This window comes from Hypomesus transpacificus, chromosome 11, assembly GCF_021917145.1.
Source record: "Hypomesus transpacificus isolate Combined female chromosome 11, fHypTra1, whole genome shotgun sequence".
In the NCBI taxonomy this organism is placed as follows: Eukaryota; Metazoa; Chordata; class Actinopteri; order Osmeriformes; family Osmeridae; genus Hypomesus; species Hypomesus transpacificus.
This window is the reverse complement of record NC_061070.1, coordinates 10692806-10717059: the sequence shown is the minus strand read 5'-3', so window position 1 is coordinate 10717059 and position 24254 is coordinate 10692806. Positions and strand designations below refer to the sequence as shown.

The following is a 24254-nucleotide window of genomic DNA, read 5'->3' as shown; positions in this document are numbered from 1 at the left end:
GGTGGCGGGTCTTTCTGCACAGCCACAAAGTGCTGATGGGGATATCAAGAGAGCAATATCATTCTTGCAGATGGTCCGAACTGCTATATATAGCGCTTTGGGAGAGAGTCTTAACTTAGTTAAAACATAGCCTCAAAGGACCGTGTGTGTTTGTGTGCATTTGTGTGAGTGTGTGTGTGTTTGTGTGTGTTTGTCCTTAGTTAATTTGTTGGCCTGTTTCTCCCAATCATTAATTATCTCCAAACTTACACTGGATCAGCTTCCCAGACAGTCCTGAGCTTTATTGAGGGTCGCACAGCTCAACCAACAGGACTGGCTGCTTATGTGTTGGCTCAATCTAAAGGTTCTCTCTGTGACATAGGCGACTGTTTAGCTGGCACAGCAGAATGTATTTTTCAGTTCAAGTTTCAGTTCTATCAAACTGACAAATTGTGCCAATTTCGATAAAAAATTAAAAATAATCCTTTCCTTATTTATTTAAGCTATAGTTGATTTGGTGACTCACGCACAAGGCTATAGATGATATACATTTAGTAATTTTTTTAAATAAAGTATATCTTTTTATATATAAAGTGGTGTCCTGTAGTTACAATAGTTAGAAAATAGTAGAAAATAGGCTCACTTGAGTTATCACTTGATCTGCTCTAATGCACCTTATTGTTTTTCTAAATAGCATACAGTAACACAGATATACTTTGTGCTTATCCCTTATTATTGTTAATCCTCATACTGTTTAACTGTATTTTAACCGCAATGTAAAAATGGGTCTGAGTGTTGAACAGCCATAAATACTACGTGGGGATATTAACAGCCCTATATATAGGTATCAGGACAGCCAGGCCGAGAGATGCCAGCTGACTCCATCTGAGTGTACCGTATTCATGCTGCGGCAGAGCCCTCCATGCTCTCTCGCCCAGAGGACGAGGCACTTGGATTTTCAGTTCAAAACTGACCTTATAGTGCCCCCATGTGGCGAAGTTGTGTTAGGGCAGGCACTGTGTTGTCACTGTACAGTCAGGTACATAGAGAACAAATAAAGATAGATGTAATGTGTTGACTATGGGCTATTTAAAAAGTCAAGGTGCTTACAGTACATCTTTCAAATCTAATTTATTGTAAGTAAATGTAAGTTCAAATCTCCCAGGATCAGTTGCAAGACTTACCTATTCCCACCTGTAGCTTCGGTATTCATCCATAAATCATATCCAATGAAATGCTAATTTAGATTTTTTTTATAATAATAATGTTAATCCTCTCTATTCAAAAGGAAGGTTTTAGTTATTGTACCTGGGTTGTATTGCAAAAAGTATTCCTCATCATACAAATTCCATAAGGGCATGTGGTTAGGGTAAACTGGTTTAATCTGGTTTGTAGGAGATGAGGTGAGTTTTGCAACATTGGTGTACATGTTTGCATAACTGAAGATAATAATTATGGAATCAGGACAGAAGATTAGGACTAATCCAAGAATATAAAGCATCTTTATTGGAGTGGAACTGTAATCCAGGACCAGTATGTGTGTGTGAGAGAACTGCTCTAAGTCTCCTAGTGTGCCTGAGATGGGGGGGGGGGGGGGGCAAGGACAGCTGTTGTGTTCAGTTGGTGTAATCAGGAAGAAAATCAGAGTGTCCGGAAAAGATGTATAGTATGTAGGTCATGTGGGTTGGGAAACATATACAGGTTTGCCTATTCACTGTCCACGCTGTTTTAAAGGAAATAGTTGATCCCTGATTGTGTTTTACTGTCAAATTTTGTTTTGAAATGTGAACAACAGGGGGCAGCGATGATCCAGAAATATCAGACGATTGGCCAGATTTCAAGGCTATATTTATTAGTCTAAAACATCTTGTCTGTAAGGCAGTCAAAAGTGTACACCAACATCCTTTATTGCAGATTCACAAACAGAAATGTTCAAACTCACACATATCTAGCTACAAAGAGGAAGCATTATTATTATTAACTTGTATTTTTACACACTAAGATTCCTGTACTGTATGCACAACATATCACATACTTAGCAAAAATTATGACATAAAGCACGTGAACATAGTTTAAATTATGTTAGTTTAAATTCATACATTATAAAAGCAACAAACAGTTATCATCTCAAAGAAGGTAAAAGTATGAAACTCTGTCAGTGAACATAACTTTATTTAATTGCATTAATGGTTGTCCCGACACTGTCACCAGGGTTAGTTATTATTCTCTTCTGACATGTTAATTCATTAATGCATTCATTAGTAATTCATCAATGCATTATTCAGTCTCTGTATTGCACTGAGACACCGGCAGAGTGGAATATCTGTGCCCTCAGCCCCCATCTCCACAGTACCTCCTTTCTCCAGGCCTCAGAACCCATTTCACCCTTTCCTGTCACCATCTTCTAATTTCTATTGGCTGTGGGAATTCATTGTCCAGTGTCCAATCAGAAGTCTCACTTTCATGGACCTTTACTGCATCTCTTTTCACGCCCTCTACCTGCATGATGGTACAGCCCAAACATGCCATTGTAGACCTTTTATTCATGGTCCTAAATGGACCCTCCCAAAACTCTGTTGACAGGGGCCATTTTCAGCCACCCGTACCTTCCCTATCCACAGCCATACCCATGCCTTAAACCGTTATACTGCCGGTGCCTCCGTTTTCATGTTTTCGTTTTTACTTCCTTAATCGCATGACAAATCTGTTTCATTCACAATAAAGAAAAAGATACACCCTTTGTCTCAGCATTGTCATTTGTTTGAATACAACGTGAGCGGTGACGTGGACACCGGGCGCCCTAGAGAGCTCACCGGGCACTCGGGACAGCAGGGGCAGGAGCAGCAGCCGTCTAGCTAGACAAACATTTCCATCGCTTTTGGGACTGGGTTGTGCTGGCGCCGAAGCCAAACACAATGGCAGTCGCTGTTCCCCAAACGGACCCTGCCCTAGCCAATCATCAGCATCCAACCGCTCTGTGTGTGTGCCCCCAAGTCTAAGAAGTTGTGCCTAGCGTCACATCAGTCTTGTCCCTGCATGGAGTCACGTGACGGTGCTCTTGTTGAACCGTTTGTCCCTCTAACATCCTGTGTGCCCCTCTCTCCCCGAGTCAGCCTTGCCTCGCTGACCTCTCACCTCTCATCAGAGAGAGGAGAGCCGCTCTCCGTGGTCACATGACGTGTGAAAAAACTGTGAAATGATCACCATTCATACCAGATATCCTACACGTTTCAACATTTCAAGTTTCAAAGAATAATTCAGTACAGGCTCTCTCACTCCCATGGCTTTTTATTATTGACAGTATTTCATCTGACTGTGCCGAAAGATAAGCCTTGCACAAACCTCCTCCAGGACAGGCGTAGAGAATGGTAGGAATACTACTAGTCCAGTTCTGGTTGTGTACATTGGGTACACTATGGCGTATATGGGAAAAATAAAACTCCTCTTATCAATGTCTTGACAGGCTATGTGTAGCCTATGCATTTTAGCAACAGCGTCTATATGTGACTTCAAAGCTCATCTACAACTGCAAAGACATGAATACCACTGTGAAATATAAACATATGTTGAACAACAACCATCACTGCGGCACAAATTCAAGCCTCGTAACATACTAAAGCCAAACAAATGAAAAATATAAATATAACATATTCACTTTAGTTAGGGTCTTCAATCATTGAAATCAAACATAACATTTCAATTAAGTATATTTGTAATCATTCATCTTATATTTATTGTGGGTTTAGGATTTGAAGGGGTCCAAGTCCAAGTCTATCTCTGTCAAACGGGGTCTCCCGCCCAAGCTCACATGGCCCCTGGCCTCCAAATGTGGGGTTTGATGCCTGACTTGGTGGCGATGAAGCGAGGCTTCGGCACCTGGATGGGTGTGGCTCTCAGGGGAGGCAGCGAGCCCAAGAGGCTCAGCTCAGGGGCACTCTGGAACTGCTTGGCAGCCTGGAGCCCTGTGTAGGACACTCCAGTGTAGGGCGTCGGGTGTGGGATGGGGACCGAATTGGGGATTGGGATGGCGGAGATTTGGGGCAGGCTTGGGAGCCCAGATGTTGGGTGTGGAGCATTGAATGGCGTGGGGGTGGGGGCTGAGAAAGGGGTGGGGGCTGAGACGCGAGCGGTGGGCGGGGAGATGGGGGTAGGGGTCGGCGAGGTCATGTCAGAGCGCATGAAGGGCTCTCCGAGTGTGGTGGCGGACCGCGGGGCGATCACTTTGGTCGCCAGCGTGGGCGCTGACATGGGCGTGGGGGTGGAGAAGCGTTTGATCTCATACACCCGGGCCGCCTTGATGGGGATCTGCCTGGGTGGGGTCAGGGAGCTGCCCACCATGGTGTATCCACCCTGCTGCTGCTGCTGCTGCCTCTGTGCCTGGTAGGAGGGCATGGCAGACAGGTTAGCCACGCTTCCACCGTAACTGAACATTCCAGAGTTGAGCTGGTAGGGCTGCCTCCTCATGAAATCCAAAGCTTTGATGCCCTCTCTCTGGGAGCCCATTCCCCCTGGTCCCCCTCTGCCCCTGCCACTATCCCGCTGTGGGCCCACAGGGCAGGAAGGAGCCAGAAGAGGGTTGTAGCCAATAGGAGGAGGAGCTCTGATATTGGGGGAGTACTTCCACTGGTTGGGAAGCGAGGGGTTGGAGGACGGGTCGTAGTCTTGGGCACCAGCCATGGAGTGGACCTCCTGTTGGAAGGGGGTCTCTGGGGGGGTATCCACCACGTACAGGTCCATGCGGCTCTGCCTACGGGCAAACAGCTGAGCCCCCTTGCCCTCATTCTGGGGGATCAGGGGCGTCTCATGGATCACCCTGGGCTTGGGGGCCACCGGAGGCGGCATCCTACCTCTGCCCGCCTCGCCATCCTGGTTGTCTTCCTCGCCGCCCTCGTAGCCCATGACCACCGAGGGAGGGCGTCCGTAGCCGCGGTGGGGTCTGTCATCCAGGTTCTGGACCATGTTGAGCAGCTCCGGGTTGGGGGAGTTCTTCTTGTCCTCCGGGGTGCGGAACATGGGTCTCCTGCCGCTGCGACGGCGGGCATCCAGGAGGATTCCAGTACGACCACCGGGGGGAGACATAGGGGTGGTGGGTATGGGCGTGGGGGCTACCATGGTAGCTTGAGGTACCACAGACACCGGAGCCGTTGGTGGGGTGGGCATTGGGACCGGAGGGGGTTGAGAAAACGCCATCGGAGGTGGTTGAGACACTGGGACTTGAGATGGTGGGGCGACGGAGACCTGAGGTGGCTGGTACACGGTCTGAGGTGGTGGGGCGGAAGACACAGACACAGGGGGCATGGGAGCCATTGAGACTGGTACATGGTGCATCTGGGAAGCCGTAACGGGCATTTGAGGGATAGGGGCAGCTGAGACCTGGGGCATGGGTGCCACCGGGGCCGAAACAGGGAGATGGGGTGCGGTCATGGTCATTGGCTGGGCTGCCTGCATGATCTCCATAGGGGTGGAGAATGCTGGGTAGCGAGGGGCCGCGGAGGAGGGGGAGAAGGGGGAGAAGGGACCCCCGGCTACTGAGGGTGGTGAAGAGAAGATGGAGGGCTGGCTCAGGGAGGAGAGGGGAGCCATGTTGGCGGCTAGCTCGGAGGAAGCAGAGAAAGGCGTGGGCACGATGCCTGCAGAGGTTGCCGGGCGCTGGGGTTTCTTGGCAACAGTGGGCCGGAACACGACAGGAGCCGTGGCGGCTCTGTTGGTGACGAAGCCAGGGGCGAAGGGTTGGGCGGTTCTGTTGAGGACAGAGCTGGAGGAAAGTTCCGGCAGGGGGGTCTGGGATGGGGCCGCTGGGGCCGTCAGGATGGTCACTGAGGCGGTGGCTGGTTTTGGCGCCACAACTGGAGGTGACATCACCATGCTAGCTGTGCTAACAACAGAGTAGGACATGTTTCCGTTGGCCATGCTGTGAATGGGAGGGGCCAGTTGCTGGGCCTCATCCTGGAAAGATACAGGGGGTGGCGGCTGATGGGTCTGCAAGAATTGCATGTCTGGCTGAGATTGGCTTGGTGGATACTGATTCAGTTGCTCCACGATCTGTGATTGGCTTTGGGGCTGTGGCTGAGGCGGGGCCTGAGGCTGAGCGGCCTCCACTTTCCTGGCGTGCTCCGCCGCCCTCTTCCTCTGCTGCTCAAACAGCTGGGCGCCTTTCCCGGCGGTGTCGCTCAAACCCGGACTGGGCGCGTCCTCCGCCCCGTCCCCTCGCCCTCCCGCCGCCGTTGCCGCCGTCGCCCTCTTCTCCAGCACGTCCAGGTAGTCGCCATCCCAAGTCGAGTCAGGGGCAGCGGAAAAGCCGTCTTCGTCAAACTCGGACTCGCTGCCCAGGAACACCCCGTCCTCTTCCTGGGAGTCCTGGCGCAAGTCCTCGTCCACGCTACCGAAGCTGGTCAACGTGTACTTCTTGGAGCGCTGGCGTCGCTTCTTAAACATGAGCACGCCCTTGGAGTGGGGGTTGGGTGCGTCGGTCAGCAGGGAGGCGATGGTGCGACACTTAGTCCGAGCCTCTTTAACCTGCTTGTCCTGGAGGGTGTCTCCCCGGTTCAGCTCTGCAGGTGTAAGAGGACATCGTTTACAGTGGGGACATTACACAGTGTGTGCAGGAATGTCAGCATCTTGGCCTGCATTGTAGGGCTGAGGTCAGTTCAATTTTTTTTATCTAGTCAATAAATAATGTTTATTTTAGAAAAATGTTAATGTATGTTTGCTTGTCTCGAAAACTAAAATAAAAATTAGAACATTGATAGCCACAGTGAAGAATATTTTTGCCCTCTTGATGACCATATAATCTTCACACAGCTGGCTCAATGTGACATCAGGGATCTAATGACATCAGCGATCTAAAAACAACCTGCCATGTCTTTAACAAGACTATCCATCTTTTAACCCGTTACAAGAGCACTGCTGGAAAAATACCAGACAAGATGGACATTTTTTCACATTAGCTGCGGTGCAACAGGAAGTTCCTTGTTAACCTTTTGAAATAGGCAAAAACTGGGCTAACTGAAGTTTCTGTGATGTAAGCTAACTGGTTAGCATATTGCAAACTTTTTATGGTACTGAATAGTATAGTGTGAAGACTAATTCTATTAGCCAAATATGTATATAAAGAGGTTTTACTCAATAGGACACTGACTGTGTCCCTGAACCGGACACGTAGGCTAAATGTTAAACATTCATGAGGGGACAGTACAATATTTATGGGACTATTTATTCACCCTCCTAAAAAAGTCCTTCTTATCCTCAAATAGCACCTGTCTTCCTGCACCTCAGTTTATGAGTGACAGATGGGAAGCATTTGAATATTTTGTATCACAGAAAGTAGGAAAGATTAAGTTAAACGTGTTAAAATAGTCAAATGGTATATTTTAAAGCACACCCTGGATTTAAAATATAGTGGTAAATATATGGTGAATTGGATATTTTTCGGATCTAGGGCATGACTTACTGTGAGCTTCCCACATCCCATTACATTTTCCATTACTGAATATGATTATGTTATCCTGGTTCAGACGGCCACTCAATTTTATTAGTCAGGCTAAAATTGACATCTCTTCATATAAAGCTATTCAAAAACTCAGAATCTGGTGAATATGTTTTACAGAAATGGCTGAAAAGGAAATTCTAGGCATTCCAGAAAACCTACTTTTTACCATACGAGAAGCGAGACGCTACTTGTTCATAGGAAGGGGTTGGTGAACTTAAGCTGAAGTTCGGCAGTTCACTCCTTTCATGCTAAAACCCCTTATTCACCTCACTTATCTGAAAAAAACGTGTGTTCCTAATTCATGGGGCATCTTAGATATTTAGGGCAGATGTCTGGAGTACACCTTGTGTGATCTCTTCGGACATTCTTCAGCTGCTCACCCAGGTCAGGGGCCTGTACATCACAGCCATGTTAGCTTTGACATATGGATCATATCAGCGTCCCTATTTATATCTATCGGTGTGTTTCTATATCTGTGTCTTCTTAGTGTGCTCCTGACAATAAGTATGGATGGAATGGTTTCATATTTGGAGTCTTGGATGGATGCTAAGATGTCCTAATTAGCAGATAGGACGTCTGAGCTGATAACGAGAGCTTTTCCCGTGAATTGATTTTCTCATATTCACTTAGGATTTGGAAGCACAAGACAGAACATGTGAGGTTAAGGCAGTGCAGAAGGACAGGGAGACATGAGAGTTGGCCAGATAGGGAAAGTGAGACGGGGGGAGAGGGTCTGCTACTTGATACCAGATAGCAGCTGTACATGCCTTTCTCTGCGGCCAGGCCCAGGCCCAGAACCAGCACTCCGGTTATCACTCCACTGAACCTGGAGTATATTTAGCAGCCTACGTGGAAGTGCTCTGTGTTCTCTTAAAGGGGATGGAACACACATGTTCTCCCGTCAGAAATGTCTGGTCCAATCACATCTGACGTGATCCACGGAATCGAGTTGCCTCGATTTGAATATTCAAATGATCCACTCTCGCAAAGCGCCTTACGTTGTCTCAAACCAAAATAAAGTAAATGTTTATTTTATTCCAGCTGTGCATGACATTACTGCATCTGCCACTATCATATTGATTCGGTGACAGAGAGACATCAAAGCTGCGGCTTAAGCGAGTGCTCGACCTGAGACAAACTTTTTTATTTATTTAAGAGTTGTTTTTTTTCTCATGTGGATGACATGGTGAGAAATATCTCCCGGTTGACTGCTCATCAACAGGGTACTCACTGGCTTGTTTGGCTTTATCCATGTATGTGGTTGTCAGCTCCTCATCGAGAGGGGTCTCCAAAGGCCCCACCATGGGCACCAGCTGCCCACGGGAGCCCAGCATCATGGCCTCCTTGGCCCTCTCAGGGGACACCAGCGGGGGAACGTTGGTCAACTCCTGGAAGCCGCTGTCCTCCTCCGGCCCCCCACCCGGAGGCCCCTGGTCATCCGCCGAGGAGATGATGGACGAGGTCTCCGTGGAGGTCTGCGATGACCACATCCCTGAGGACGGGGGCTGGTAGATGACCTCCCGCCGGGCCACGCCCACACCGGACAGCCCCCCCTCCCCCCCCCCGCCGCCGCCGCCCGCCGCGCCGGGGTAGACGCGCGCGTCCGGCGCGCTGTCGTAGCCGCTCATCTCGGACGTCTCGCCGCCTTCCGCCGCGGCGCGGCCGGGGGGCTTCCCCGGCAACGGGTTGTTGGGACTCCGGCGTTTCTGCCGCCGCTGGCGCTCGTAGGCCGCCACGTCGGCGTCGCTGTCCGTCTCGCCGTAATACGCCTCGCTGCCCGGCGGGGAGGTCAGGCCGCTGCGCCCCGCGGGGGACAGGAGGGAGCTGCGGCTGTGGCTGTGGTGCACCTCCCTGACTGGGGGGTGGTGGGGTTGGGCAGAGGGGGACATGGCGCGCAGGACTGCCCGGTACTCCTTGTCGATGCGGGGGGACGGGGCACGGGTCAAGAGAACCACAGACTGGAAGCCAGCCGGCGCTCTGAGGGCACCGGGTAGAGGGGAGAGAGAGGAGACACGTGACGCTGCTGCTCTACTGGAGTGCACAGCCCTGAAGCATACAGCTGAGGGGGTCAAATATGTGAACTCACAGGACGTACATAAAGCTCTGTGTTTTACGATTCCACATTGTTTTGTGATACGTATGCGTATTGATATAACTCATGTTTTGACAGTTTTGACTGGGTTTTGAAAGGTCCCGCCTCTTACCTTTTGACCCGGATGTGGAGTATTCCGGATGAGCTGTCGATGAAGGTCATGGCCTGGGCGTGGGACAGACCGCTGCATGGCTGATCGTTGATGGACACCAGCTCATCTGCCTCGCGTAGGTCTGCCCTACATGCCTTACTGCGCTTTCGTACCTGTGGCAACAGAGGGAGACAAAGACATACACGCAGGAAGGTCAGAGTATGTGCAAAGGGTTTTCGTGCATTGGTGACAGTGGTGGACAAAAAGTAAAGGTTCTATTATACATTCTAATATAAATTTCGTCATCATAAAAAACAAGAGCATGGAAAAGTGTGATTTTGAACCTCTCCACATTCTCTTTGGTTAAGAGATAATTGAATGATTCACTTCAATTGGTGAACTGATTCAAGAGATGCACTTACACTCTCTCTCTTTCTCTCTCTTTCTCTCTCTTTCTCTCTCTCTGTGTGTGTCTCTCTCTCTCTGTCTCTCTCTCTCTCTCTGTCTCTCTCTCCCTCTCCCTCTCCCTCTCTCAATCTCACACACGTTTCCTCCAATCGATCTCTACTCTATCATCATCCAGCTGGGGGAGGAAACACGATGGGGGGCTCCTCGTTCTGGGGTCGAGATCTGTGGCAGTCCCTGACACAGGGCTGGACTTGTCCTGACAGCCTCAACGTGCCGGAGACAATGGCCACACGCTGCCACCCATGTAGAGTCCTCTCACCCACTTCACCAGGGTGAATGTCAGTCAGGTCCCTTTGCAGCTCTAGACCTTCCTCTATCTATGTTGAGCGTCATTCCACAGTGGGCACATAAGTGTGGTAGCATGCCCTCCATGTAAAACCATATTGTTTGCAGGTGCCACCATCAACCACTTAGCATATTTGTATGAGGATAGCACTGTCCATTCTTGAGGTGCTTAAGGTCTCAAGAATATGATATAATATTCGGTGTATGCGCTGGACATTACAGCCATGAATGCAACAGAATGCCTTGCAGACAGCCAATCAGTCTTTGTTTAGATATTCTTGGCTGACATTTATATGCCACTAATGAAATCCCGGGTTCGCTGTTAGCTAATCCTGTCAAAGTGGCCCTGACTTTGTGCAGCTACTTGTGGTCCAGGATATGAATAAGTCCATCAATCAGTCAACTCGCCCACGTCACTTCTGGCTGCTGCCCTTGTACATGACACACACACACACACACACACAGTCCCAAGATCCTACTGTCTCATGTGCCTCCACCACAGCCAGCACACAAGGGAGTTTTCAATAAAACAAAATAGCAGCTACATATACCACTTGTGTCTAGGTATTCAGCTGGTGGCCTAACATAATTACACCCTCACTTCTGGGAGGTCAAAGGTCATAGACAGTTTTAGATCAGCCGCCACAGCACAGTCACAGCTGTCTTTAACCATAACAATTAGCCTCGTATGCACCTACTGTGCAACTAACTTTTACAGTATCCCATGTACAGTAAGTCACCTCTAGGATTGTTGTCATGGATTAATGTTGTGGGACCTCCAGACTTAGGGGCTCCTGTAATGGTGTGGCCTGTTACACAACACAGGATGTAGCCTGGGTTAGGAGGTTTGAAGGCGGCCTACCACAGTATGACTTTGACTCAAATGAAGCTACGTACATCTGACATTATAGTAGTCAGCAAGCTGAAACTTCAGTCTAAAAGTACTTTTATGGTATGTTAGTGTAGCAGTGAAGATCCAGGAGGTGTCAGTGTTTTCTTTGTGTTTATTAATTCTGGATCAAACCGAGCAGAGGCAGCAAATATAACTCTGCTCCACCATTTTGGAATTTGGAGCTGAAACACACACCTTTCCTCCAGGTCCTAGGTTTAGTCTGTCCGGTGTAGCCTTGGTTAGCTGGCCTACACCAAGAATAGCACATTTGAAAAGCGGTTTTGCCAACTCAGCACTCAGTAAATGCGATGAGTGTGTTTGAGAGTGCCGTGTGCACACTAAAATAATCCAGAATATCTATATCAAGATGGGAAAAGAATAGACAGAAATGAATCACTGGGGTGAGGAGAGAAGCAAAGAGAGGGAGGTGACGAAGGTTCTAGAATCTTAACCGCAAATAAATTGTGAAATACCACCGATGTCATGATGACCTCTGTATTACGGTTGGAAAGTAACTGAGCTCATTCTATGAACAGATCGGAGCAAAATCACGATCTTCTGAAAACGATCATCCTGATCTGACGAACATCTGGGTTTCTCCTCTCTGCACATGTTCTACACTGTCTAACGTATTCCAACAGTAGTCCCATGACGCCTCATCGCTACGCTATACCACTCTCGAGCCAAAGTAAAGCCTCTGTATGATGAAACACATCGGATTGGATGAAGAGCGACAAAATGAAGGCCGTGTATCGTTTGTTTTGATAAGCAGTGAAGTTGGGGGGTGGAGGGGGAGTTGGCCTGTCAAAGTTTCAGGTTCACACCTCTATCTATTACCCAAGTGCCTCCCGGTCTCCTGTTCCAGATCAGATCCATGACTCACTCCCAGGCCTCGGCACCAACCCACCACGCCAGCCACTATTCCATCTCCAGGACATTCAATCACAACCCCTTCATTCAAGGCCTCTTTCTAATCCAGCCACGCAATTCCAAACCTAATATGATCCAAACTCACCATCATAGAAACCCCATTTCCAGCTATGAAAACGTTCCCTCACACTCCATGTACAGTGACCTTCCATATCACGCAGGCTGATCCCTTATCTGATTCCATTCAAACCCGTCCCACCATTCACCGAAGCCGTACCTTGGCCACCTGTAGTGGCTTGTGGTGCTCCACCCCTCCCTGCAGACGAAAGCCCCACGGTGCTCCGCCAGACAAGGAGATGACCACCTCCTCAGCCACCATGGTTGTCTTTTTTTTCTTTTTATTACGTTTCCTGACTGCCTTCTTTTGCTTTGGTTTCCGTTTGTCGTAGTGTTGTTCTGGGGGTGGGGGACGGACCCTCAGTGCGTTGGGTCCATGGTTGACAGGGCCCCCCTCAGAGAGCCATGTCCTGCTCTTCTTTGGCTACGCTATCCTGGGACTGACTTATCCGAGTTCCGCTACTCTGGCACCTGGGCCAACTCACACTCGCTCTTACACACACTTACACACACACTCACTGTCATGGACACACGCGTGCGTGGTTGTACGCCCACGTGCACCAGCGTAGGGCCATGCTGATAGGGTGGCAGGAAGGGAATGGGGGGGGTCCTGAAAGAGAAGGAGGGAGAGGGAGAGAGAGAGAGAGAGATAGGGAAGAGACAGAGTGAGAGGAATGCTCGTTTGAATGATGAAGGGAGGGGCCAACTGCACACTTGTCCTGTCACTCATTCTTCTTGGCTGTCAGAAGGTTGTTGATAGCCCCTCCAAAAATATCCCTCCCTCACTCTAACTCCCACCCCCAGACCTGGTTAGAACCAAAATCTGGAACAGCTAAATGTCAGTGATTTATACCTGGGGTTCCAAAATGGTGGCAGGGACATGATAGAGGGCTATGGCCAATTCATACTAGGTCATGGCCTCTGTTATGTGGTCCTGAGGCATAGTCACCATAAAAAGTCATTACAGGGGGTGTTTTCACTGGTAGTGGTAATGTCAGCATCCAGGCTAAAAACACCAGTCTAAAACAGGCCAGTTTAACAAACTCTGATTGAGCAAACTCAATAGATAGACAGGAGCTAAGCTAATTAGTTGGTAGAGTCAATAAACTGTCGTAAATGACCCAGAACACACTAATGTAGATTTGTATTAGGGGGGTCAGGACTGTGTTTGGATGTTGTGAACATGTGCCTGTTGTTCTTTGTTGTTCAGTGGATACTGTGGACAGTCTGTGAGTTTTCCAATTCCACTTAACCTTCTACAGAATTTCAGTATCACCAAAATATGTGTATAGAATTTGTAATATACACTATAGTCTATTTGTGATGTACCCGCAATCATTTTCCTTCATATATTGATACAACCACAAGCATCTGATCTGGTTGCCAGGTATGAAGCTTGAGAGCCAGCCAGCGCAGAACGCTAGCTACCGGGGTCCCAGCCAGAGAACCTCTCTCTCTCTCTCTCTCTCTCTCTCTCTCTCTCTCTCTCTCGGTCTCTCTATGTCTCTCTCTCTCTCTATTGGTCTCTCTATGTCTCTCTCTCTCTCACACACACAGACACACACATACACATGCTCACACTCATTGCTCCCTGTCCCAGTTCAGCTGGGCCAGGATAAGAACAGATGAGGAAACAGTTCACTAGAGACCCTATATGTATGTCTGGGTGCTTGTAGAACCTGGTCTGGCTTGATCTTGGTCACATACACTTCAATGGTCTCACTTCCCTGTCATTCTGGCCCTCTGGTATCACATATTCAACCGACTGCAGTGGGAGATGTACCAACAAAGTTGACTGTGTATAGCTTTGTGATGATTCAAAAGCTTTACGTCTCATTGATGGAAATGTAATGACCCCCCCCCCCCCCCCCCCACAGTAGCTGGTAACCTCTACATGCCAAAGCTGTTTTAGTCAACATCACTGTCTTAGTGTTACCATGTTACCAATCATAGCTGTTTGTTTGGCTGCCATGTTATGCAGCTGTCTCCATAACTCTGCTCAGTGACTGAGGCCTGATATCACATTTGAATATGCCAACTGCCTCCTCTGCTGGTTGGGGTTGGTGTAGCAAGCTAATGTGCCAAATCTCTACATTACAGTAAAATCAAACCAGAAATTAACAAAAAATACAAGAAACTCCAAGGCACTCTTGTTGAAAAAAATTGAAGTTCTTTCAGTGTCATGTCAAGGTCATGTTAAATCCTCAAGGTTAAACTTGACCATGCCATGCCAATCAAGCCATCGTAGTTGTTTTCAAAGAGAGTTCCTTGGAGTCTTCTTGTGTTTTTAGTCCACAGGTATCCATATCCAGAGAGCAGCTCAAGCACACTCATTGGGAGTCCAGGAAGTGCAGCTACCCAAATCGCTTTAGTAAGTTAACCATTTTACAACTGTAAAATCCACCATATCATATGAAGCAATTGTGTTGCTATGCATTGCTATGCACATAAATGACATGACAAAATGAAAGTACCGACAAAAGCGGTAGATAATAACTTCATGAGTTCCCCAGGACATGTTAACAGGAATAGCGAGTTTCTGGCTCAGTCTGATATTTATGGAAGTGGAAGACTAGAGAGAGTTTAGACGTTTGTCACACTTTCAGGAAGATATATGGACCACTGCTGACTGTCTCTGTTCTTCTTCTCTCCAAGAACCTCTTCAATTACAAAACCTTCAGGAGATAAACACAGGCCTATGGACACCAACACTGTGACCCTGAGATCTCCAAGGCTCCAGGGGATTCTGTTTAAATAAACTCAAGGGATGTGTTTGGTAATAGTGTGCCAGAACTCAGCAGTGAAGGTTTGCTGTTCTCAAGCTGAACAAAATAACACATTATAAACATAGCCAATGCTGCTGAAGTTGCCAGGCCCTGAAACTGTGCAGTTTCTGTACAAGACAGCAGGCCTGTACAGTACAATATCTTGGCAGAGGAAAAAAGTTGTCTGTTTCAAAGAACTCACAGAGATACAAATGCAAAAGAATGACTTGAATGCTTTATGTCTCTCCCTCCTCCCCTCTACATGTTTTCCACTGTAGGATCTGATGAGGGTCTGCTGTATGATTTGGGTTTGGATGGAGAGAGGGAGGGAGAGGGGGGAAGAAAGACAGTTCCTCTCTAAATTCAGAGAGAGAGGCATGGGGCTGACAACTGTGGTGAGATTAAGAGCTTCTCTCTCCCTCTCTCATCCCCCCCCCTTCCTCACTCTCCCAACTCTCTCTTCTCTCGCTCACTCTATCTCCCTCTTTTACTGTAATCTCACTTTGTTACTTTCTCCTTATCTCCCTTCATTTACCCCCTGTCCTTCTGTCTCTCTCGCGTGTGCTCCACCATCCATGGTTGTCTCTCTCCTTCAGCCAAGTCTCTCTCTCTCTCTCTGTCTCTCTCTCTCTCTCTCTCTCTCTCTCTCTCTCTCTCTCTCTCTCTCTCTCTCTCTCTCTCTCTCTCTCTCTCTCTCTCTCTCTCTCTCTCTCGGCTCCCAGCAGTAGCAGCTTGCCAACAAACTCTCCACACGGCCCCAGCACCCAGAGTGAGCGTGACAGACAGTTTCGTTTGACAGCATGTCCAGTTCCTGGCCCTCGGATGCAGCTCACTGTGCCAGCTCCTCATCAGCAGGATGGGCATTGCCAACCCAACCCAAACACTGCCAGCCTTGCCCTCCTGGCTCTGGCCCCCGAGGAGGTGAAAATGAGACGTGTTTATCAATACACGCCACGGACGACGCCGAGTGTTAAAAGAACAGTGCGTGTCACTGGGGGAAATCGTGGAGGAAGGACCGTACGGAAATGTACCGTTCCAAAGCGTGGGGAATGTTAGCCAAAAATGTGTGTTTGTGTGGCTCAGAAGATGAAGTGGCGTGCTGTAATCGAGTCATACTCATATTGGATTGTGTGCAGATCAGATCAATCTCTCCCAAGAGAGTTGATCTCTCATATCCCTCCATCATCTGCATCGGATTAGAAGTCTGTCTGTCATCATTTCCCGAGAGAGGGTCTAGGAGACGGACCAACAGATTCTGTGCCTGTATCTCTCTCTCTCTCTCTCTCTCTCTCTCTCTCTCTCTCTCTCTCTCTCTCTCTCTCTCTCTCTCTCCCGCTCTCTTCCTCCCATGTGGCATGTTCAAGCCGGTCTGAGTGTGCCAGGATGCTGTCTGTCTGTCAGTCTGTCCGTCTGAACTCCTGACCCCCCCCCTTCTGGGAGTGACCCCCTGCTGCCCGTTGCCCCGGCCCCTCTGGGGTCCGCTCTGCCACCCCCGCCCTACCTGCAGCAGCTGCTCCATGGCATGGATGTGGCACGGAGCCACGTGGCCTTCCCTGACCCCTATCTACTACCACCACGGAGAAACACACACACACACACCAACATGTGGACACGCACACAGACATCCACATAGACACACTCACAGACAGATAGACAGACTCAAACACACACATACACACTCACTGCCAGCGGGTTGACCGTCATTAGAGTGATCAATCTCATAACTCTCTAATGGGCCTGTGGAATCTCCACCATGATAAACGCATCCTTCACTTATGTTGTTCAAGCGCCCAGCCTAATTTCCCTCTTCCAACATATTAATTCAGATTGGCATTTTAGCAACATTGTACACCAATATGATCCTTGGAAGAGCATTACTGGTCTCGCAAGCTCCTGATTCGTGGACATTACTGTGCTCAACCACTGGGTGGGGCTGTATCCCGAAACCGTTGCTACGGCCCTACAAGACTGTGGGCTGACTCCAGCCCTGTAGGCGACTCCAGCGTTGTGTAATCCTCTTCATTATTGATGAGTCAAACCCAGCGCCTGCTTTCCTCAGGGAAGAGGCCTGATGGGGAAGATGCAGTCACGGCACAACCAATCAGGGCGGAGGAGGAAGCATGGCACCGAAAAGGGTTGGTTCCCAAAGTTTTCTTCTCGTTTTGTAGCTCCCGATCAGATGTTGTTTATGACAGACGTGTCCTCGGGGTGGTCGTGACAGAGAGAGCAGGGCCCTTGCTCTATCCTGTACTGTGATTCCTTGTCCTCTGCAAATGGAGATGGAGAGGAAAGTATAGAGTTTCTACTGTGTGGAACATGACATTGGAGAGGTACAGTGACTGTACAGTATTACCTTCAGACTGAGGAAGGCAAAACCATATCTGTAGTCTGTAGGAAGCACAGTCAGAGTACTGTATCTATCTCTAAGTCAGAGGCAATTACTGTAGTGTCCTAAATCAAGAAATGTTTCTATTTAGAAGGGGTTGTGTAAGGGTACGTGTGTATTCATGTCTGTGTCCACCCATTAATTTGTTTTCCTCCTTACGCCTATGAAATATCGCTCTGTGTCTGCTGTGTCATATTTGTTGTGGCCTATAGTAAGCGGATCATGCAAGCCATGCCAGGATAACTCTACTTTTATCCGGGAATCTTTTCCACTCTCCATCCCTCTCTCTCTTTCCCCCTCACTCCCCCCCCCCCCCTCTCTCTCTCTCTCTCTCTCTCTCTGCGAGAGCCTCAAGACAGAGTGAGTCACTTAGTCTTTCTCATGAATAAATCACACCTCGCCCTACTCTTAGCTTCGGTCTTTCCAAAACATGTCTGGGAGGTCGCTCGTATCTCTGTCACAAAGAACAAACACATATAGTTTGCACGCCAGGCACGCAACATGAGCCAGTCTGTCTTCATACCACGCCCATGCTTCAGACCCCAAGTGTGCTATGATACGCTGAAGACCAAACAGACTCGTGACAGAAAATGAAGAGGAATACCTGACTGTGATTTTTCGGACCCACGCCGTGGATTTGGGTTGCAGTTCATTTGGGTGGCCGGGGCTCCTCGCTCAGTGACAACGTAGCTTTCCTCACTTGGTTTCCTCTCTCTTCTTTGTTCTACCCCTTCGTTACTCTATCTCCTCCCTCGTGAAAAGCTATTACCCTCCATAGCTTCTGGGGCCTCTGTCTGGGAGAGCTCTTTACGGTTCATGAACACTTTTCACTTTGATTTGCCTCCTATTCATCCGAATATGCTGACACTTACTGAAGGTCTCAATGACTGGGGTGTTCCATCATGTCAATTGATGTGGCCTTATAATCCACATTCCCAGTTTGTAAATAAAGAATCTGAAATTGCAATGCTGGAGCTGCAGTGTCACAAGGTTTAATCGTCACAATATTCAGTGCAGAGGAAGCATTTCATTTGAATAACCTTGGATATTCAGCTATGTGTGTGTGTGTTTATTGAGTGTGGGCGGACAAGGAGAAGCAGAAATAGATAGTCTGCCTCACACACCCACTCTCTTTCCCCGAGAAGACAGATGTCACTTCCTGTTAGCCTCCTCTCTGTGTTGCCCTCGTGTTCACGGTGAACCCGGCTTTCTGTTTCTCTGTCAAGGACTCATCTTTACTCATGCTCTGGCAAAATGCTGAGTGGAAACAAACACGACTGTTCTCTTCATGGCTGTTTTGTCTGCAGCTGTTTGTCTTGGACTTTTCATTCCTCATCCTTCCCCTCTCCACTCGTCCGACTCTCTAGTCCTACAGTTGGCCGCCTTCTTCCAGGCCTATTTTTCTTTGTCTCTCCGTCATTCTTCTCGTATGTGCTTCCCCTCTCACTCTCCCATGTCTATCTCTCTTTCTCTCGGGGTCTCTCCGACTCCGTCCTCCCCTTGCTTTCCCCATCTGTCTCCCTCTCTCCCTTCTCCTTTCACCTATTACTCTCCCTTGGACTTTCTCTCCCTCAATCTCCACCTGGCTCGTGCTCCCTCGAAGAGGGCCGTGCAAATCCCCACAGGAATAAACATTTGCCCTAATGTAGGAAATGGACTTGTTTTGTTACAATTGATTTCCTCTCGGCCTTATGGGAAAGTGGTGCTGTGTGGAGACGAACTTGAGCGGCGGGTCGATAGGCCATCCGTCGAGGGGAGGAAATCAGGAACAGACCACTCGGGCCGCTTGCCATTCAGGACCATGACGTAACAGTATCGGTTTCACAGTTTGTTTGTTGAGGAGCTGTGGAGCTTTAATTGAAATTGGGATATCTTTTGACATTTGGGGAATTGTTTTTTGTGTAGGCTATTCTTGTTTTATTTCTGTTGTCGTATTGATTTTTTTTCTGTGAGCCTTATGTGCCACAGAAGGGAGTTTTGTGTAGTCTGTGTGGGAAACTTTAGTTACTATACCGTGGTATACGTGTGTGTGTGAGTGGTTGTTGGAGGAGTTGCGGTTGATGTGTGTGTGTGTGGGGAGAGGGGGGGTATACAGTAGGTCTATTTGTTTGTTACCATGTACAATATTTGTATGTTCAATGACTTCAGAATCACCTTTTACGTAACGTCAGGCATCTCTAGATTTACAAATGTCACGGTGTTTAACCATCAGTCATAAACTTTCGGCACCCAATTTTAGCTCGGCCCTGGTTTTCAGGTTTCAGGGCGAAGACGTGAATGACAGTCAAACTGCTGCTTTCCTGTAGTTGTGGAAAGGTAAATTAAAAAATCAATATCACCATTGTGTGAGTATGGAGGATTCAGACAGTTGTATTGACGTACTGTGTTTCCAAGGCTTATTATCTATAATAAAGCCGACCGGGCAGAGGGTTACATTGATTTTATTTCTCTTTTCCAACAGGAGACCATTCCGATTTCAAACCAGCCGTATTGCTGTTGTGACCAACCCTTTCAATGGGCCACCTTAGGAGTTTGGGTTGTAATACACTTATTAACCAACAGGTGTCAACATTGTGTTCCCCCCATGCACACGGTACATTGTGCAGATGTTTTTAGATAACTGTGCGCGTGTGTGTGTGTGTTTTACAGTGGTCAAGTTCCCCCCAGCCTCTGGCGTCTGGAGTGGAAGAATGTGGCAGCGTACTGTGAAGGGGAAGCCTCTCCACCTCCAACCTGCCACACACACACACACACACACAGGCAGGAGCAATACACAGCCACACAGAGAGGGGCACCTTCCAAACTTGCCTCACAGACAGACGTGCTGTAACCAACCACATCGACTGGCACCTCTTCACAGACAGTCTTATACAACCTGTGGAGACTGTGGACCGCACGGGAAAAGAACGGCAGACGGACATGCGACTGAGACCGAGAGAGAAGACCGTTTACAACCAGCACGACAACGTGGACACATGCAACTGTGGATTCACTGAACAGACTCCAAATGCAGCAGTTAGCACCCTGCCTGCACCATCTCCACTGATTGTGGATGAAAAGAAGTTGGGATCGGACTAGCCCCAGACGAAGAGAGAGATAAGACCTCCAGATCACAAAGCGACAATGCCGGTCTTCCTGTCGCCTCTGGCCACGCTGTGGGTAGCGACGCTGGGCCATCTCTTCTGCCTGTGTGCGGCTCAGAGTCCCAACCGCACCTCTGGCTCAGCCTTCGGAGGTTCTGTGGGGGGGGCCCCGGGTCCCTCGCCCCCTCCTCAACCTCAGCCCCCCCACCTCATCTTCATCATGGTGGACGACCAGGGCTACGGGGATGTGGGGTACCACGGATCGGACATCCACACTCCGGTTATAGACCAGCTGGCTGGTGAAGGGGTGAAACTGGAGAATTACTATGTCCAGCCTATCTGTTCTCCCTCTCGGAGCCAACTCATGACAGGACTGTGAGTACTGGGATCCTCTTATTGTTCTCCACAATATGGATTCACTGTGTCTTCCCGGGAGTAATCTTGTTATGATGAGAGCCCAGTAGAGTGTAGTTATCAGCCTACCATAGTAGTGTCTATAAGACGATCTATGCTTTTGTGCCATGTTTATAGATATATAGGTATTGCATTTAGTCAGTGCTACGGTATGGTCATGTGTTATCAGTGACTGACATCCACATTCACATTGCTCTCCATGTGTTAAATACCACACAGCACAGCTGTATTAGATCGCATCCATTTCTCCCTCCACCCCACCCCCACCTCCCCAGGTACCAGATTCACACCGGCCTCCAGCACTCCATCATCCGGCCCCGCCAGCCCCTGTGCCTGCCCGTCGACACCCCCACCCTGGCAGAGCGGCTAGCGCAGGCCGGCTACGCCACTCACATGGTGGGCAAGTGGCACCTGGGCTTCTGCCGGCCGGGCTGCCTGCCCACCGGGCGGGGCTTCCACAGCTTCCTGGGCTCCCTGACTGGCAGTGGAGACCACTTCAACTTCCAGAGCTGCGACGGGGCCGAGGCCTGCGGCTTCGACCTGCATGACGGGGAGAGACCCGCCTGGGAGATGAGCGGCAACTACTCCACTCTGCTCTACCTGGAGAGGTGAGCCTGGGGGACTGCCGAGGTGGAGGATGGGGTGTGTCTCAATGTCTCAACATTGTCACGCATACACACAATGTACTCAAATAAGTCTTGATGATGATGATCGTAGATGTAAACTGTTGTAGTCTAGCTCTGCTCTTCTAAGGAACCTGGTAGCTTACTTACGTAGTTAAATCTTCAAAAGGAGTTTTGTGCAGTGTGTTGTGTGATTGTTGTTCCAAATAGCAGACTTCAACTTAGAAAATGAGTTGATTTTGATTATAATAGGATCATGTTTGCTTTCATAACATACTTCATAACATCCAAATGGAGTGTCTCCATAACATAGTTGAGTTGTGTGAGGATATGACATAAACCCGATGTATATCCTCAAATCAGGGTGAAGCACATCCTGCGGACCCACAATCCCCGGAAGCCCCTCTTCCTGTACCTGGCCCTCCAGGCAGTCCACACCCCCTTGCAGGCACCCCATCACTACCTCCAACGCTACCAATCCCTGGGCAACCGCCCCCGCCGCCACTACGCCGCCATGCTGAGCGCTGTGGACCAGAGCGTGGGGGAGCTGGTCCAGGAACTCAGAACCAGGGGCCTGTACAGAAACTCTGTCGTCATCTACTCTTCTGACAATGGTGGACAGCCGCTATCAGGGGGCTGCAACTGGCCCCTGAGGGGGGGGAAGGGGACCTACTGGGAGGGGGGTGTCCGGGCGGTGGGCTTCGTTCACAGTCCCCTCCTGAAGAGGAGAGGGGTGGTGAGCCGGGAGCTGATCCACGTGTCGGACTGGTACCCCACCCTGCTGGCCCTGGCCGGGGCACCGGAGAGGGAGCCCGGCCGGCTGGACGGACATGACGTGTGGGGGGCCATCAGCCAGGGTGTGCCCAGTCCCCGCACCGAGATCCTCTTCAACATCGACCCCGTCTCCCGGCGGCCCGGCGAGCCCGACCACAGGGCCCTGGCGCTCAACGGCTTCGGGATCTGGGACACGGCGGTGCGCGCCGCCATCCGGGCGGGACACTGGAAGCTTCTGACGGGCAACGTGGGCGACGGGGACTGGGTGCCCCCCCAGACCCTCCCCGGCGGTCCGCAGCAGTGGCAGGACATGGAGAAGCGCCGCGACCAGCGGGGGAAGTCCGTGTGGCTCTTCAATGTCACCGCCGACCCCTACGAGAGGTCGGACCTGGCCGAGGCGCGGCCCGAGGTCGTCAAGATGCTGCTGACGCGCTTGGCCGAGTACAACCAGACAGCTGTGCCCCCGCGGAACCCACCGGACGACCCCATGGCGGACCCCCAGCTCCACGGGGGGGTGTGGACTCCCTGGCTGGGTGTGGAGGGCCACGCCGGGGAGGGGGACAGCGGGGAGGAGGAGGCAGGAGGCAGGGGGAAGAGGAAGATGAGACCGTGCAAGGTGTGTAAACTGAAAGCCCTCTTCAAGAAGGTGGGATCTCGTCTACAGAGGTCATCGCTGTTCTTCTAGCCACAGAGAGAGCGAGAGAGAGAGACAGCGAGAGAGGGAGAGAGAGAGAGGGAGAGAGAGAGAGAGAGAGAGAGAGAGGGCACATCGGAGGCCCAGAGCTGACAAATCTCCCTGAGACCGAAGTTAGCTGACTCACTCTGTCCCCCGGATACAAAAGAAGAAGGTGACTTTGTGCAACCGACAGATTGTGCGAGCATGACAGAGACGGAAACACCACGAAAGCAATGGGTGGGGGCAAACGAAGGACAGAAGAGGAACATTCGATGTCTCATTCGCCCGTCAACGGAAGGACACACTTGGAATGACACTGACAACCAGAGGGATATTCTCCTGACAAATGTCAGTTCGTCATTTGTACTTGGCTATATAACAAACCCTTCACGTAGCTCCCTGCCCATCTAACACCCCACTCACATCCCAAACCTCTGAACAACACCGCATGGCCTTAACATACCATGAAACCCTAAGCAGAAAAGCACAGTCAAACACACTGGGGCAGTCTTTCACTCCAGTTGACATACAGCATTGCCTGACCTAGAGATGTGTTCCCACACATGTGTCTCATGTGCAAGTAGGATATGCCTGTTGGCCAAAAACCAAGACTACGATATGAAGCAGATCTAACTGGAACAGACCGGACCAAACAGTTTGTTCTGTTGGGTGTGTAGCACTACATGACACACTAGCCAGACATTTTGTGTAGGAATAGTTGTAGTGTTGGTCTTGAACCGTGCCAGAGAGACGAGGTTTGAAAAGATCCCGCTCACAGAAGTAGGGCGCGCCAGATCACTTCTTCTTTCCAGCAACAGTGTCAGGGCATTCAACAAGCTGCCCACCACTCTCCTGCCTCCTCTTCTCACCCTGCAGCCAATTCACATTCTTTCCCTCCTCCTCTCTCTTTCTCTTTCTCTTTCTCCCTCGTTCTCTCTCCTTCTCTCTCTCTCTCTCTCTCTCTCTCTCTCTCTCTCTCTCTCTCTCTCTCTCTCTCTCCCTCGTTCTCTCTCCTTCCTTCTCTCTCTCTCTCTCTCTCTCTCTCTCAATTTCTCACCATCCCTCCCTCCCGCCCTGTCTCTCTCTCTCCCTCTTCTTTTCTCCCTCTCTCTCTCTCTTTCTCTCTCTCATTTCTTCTCATTTTGTCCTGCTCTTGGCCTCTCTCCTACAGCATCAGGAAACTTTTCGTCCTCCTCGTCCTCCTCCTCTCTCGGGCTCTCTTCGTTTTGCTTCTTCCAAAGGCTCAGGTC

General features: G+C 49.6%; 2 protein-coding genes across 2 annotated transcripts; one reads left to right on the top strand and one right to left on the bottom strand.

Annotated features, from left to right (window-relative positions):
- Positions 1 to 3242: 3242 nt before the first annotated feature.
- synpo2la (synaptopodin 2-like a) lies at positions 3243 to 12812 on the bottom strand. Its single transcript, XM_047028892.1, has 4 exons — positions 12444 to 12812; positions 9673 to 9824; positions 8700 to 9445; positions 3243 to 6530 (listed from the first exon to the last, which is right to left on the bottom strand). The coding sequence occupies exons 1-4, from the start codon at positions 12543 to 12545 to the stop codon at positions 3784 to 3786; spliced, it is 3747 nt and encodes a 1248-aa protein (XP_046884848.1). The 5' UTR covers positions 12546 to 12812; the 3' UTR covers positions 3243 to 3783.
- Positions 12813 to 20557: 7745 nt separating this feature from the next.
- si:dkey-174i8.1 (arylsulfatase I) lies at positions 20558 to 23013 on the top strand. Its single transcript, XM_047029399.1, has 3 exons — positions 20558 to 20892; positions 21207 to 21539; positions 21918 to 23013. Exons 1-3 carry the CDS (start codon positions 20558 to 20560, stop codon positions 23011 to 23013), a joined length of 1764 nt encoding a protein of 587 aa, XP_046885355.1.
- Positions 23014 to 24254: the final 1241 nt, after the last annotated feature.

Bases quoted from the DNA above. Each gene is read 5' to 3' on its own strand.
- synpo2la (XM_047028892.1), bottom strand. From the start codon at position 12,545: ATGGTGGCTGAGGAGGTGGTCATCTCCTTGTCTGGCGGAGCACCGTGG. The intron at 9,825-12,443 runs GTACGGCTTCGG...CTGTTGCCACAG, and splicing joins AGCCACTACAGGTGGCCAAG to GTACGAAAGCGCAGTAAGGC. The intron at 9,446-9,672 runs GTAAGAGGCGGG...CGGTGCCCTCAG, and splicing joins CTCCACATCCGGGTCAAAAG to AGCGCCGGCTGGCTTCCAGT.
- si:dkey-174i8.1 (XM_047029399.1), top strand. From the start codon at position 20,558: ATGCCGGTCTTCCTGTCGCCTCTGGCCACGCTGTGGGTAGCGACGCTG. The intron at 20,893-21,206 runs GTGAGTACTGGG...CCACCTCCCCAG, and splicing joins AGCCAACTCATGACAGGACT to GTACCAGATTCACACCGGCC. The intron at 21,540-21,917 runs GTGAGCCTGGGG...TCCTCAAATCAG, and splicing joins ACTCTGCTCTACCTGGAGAG to GGTGAAGCACATCCTGCGGA.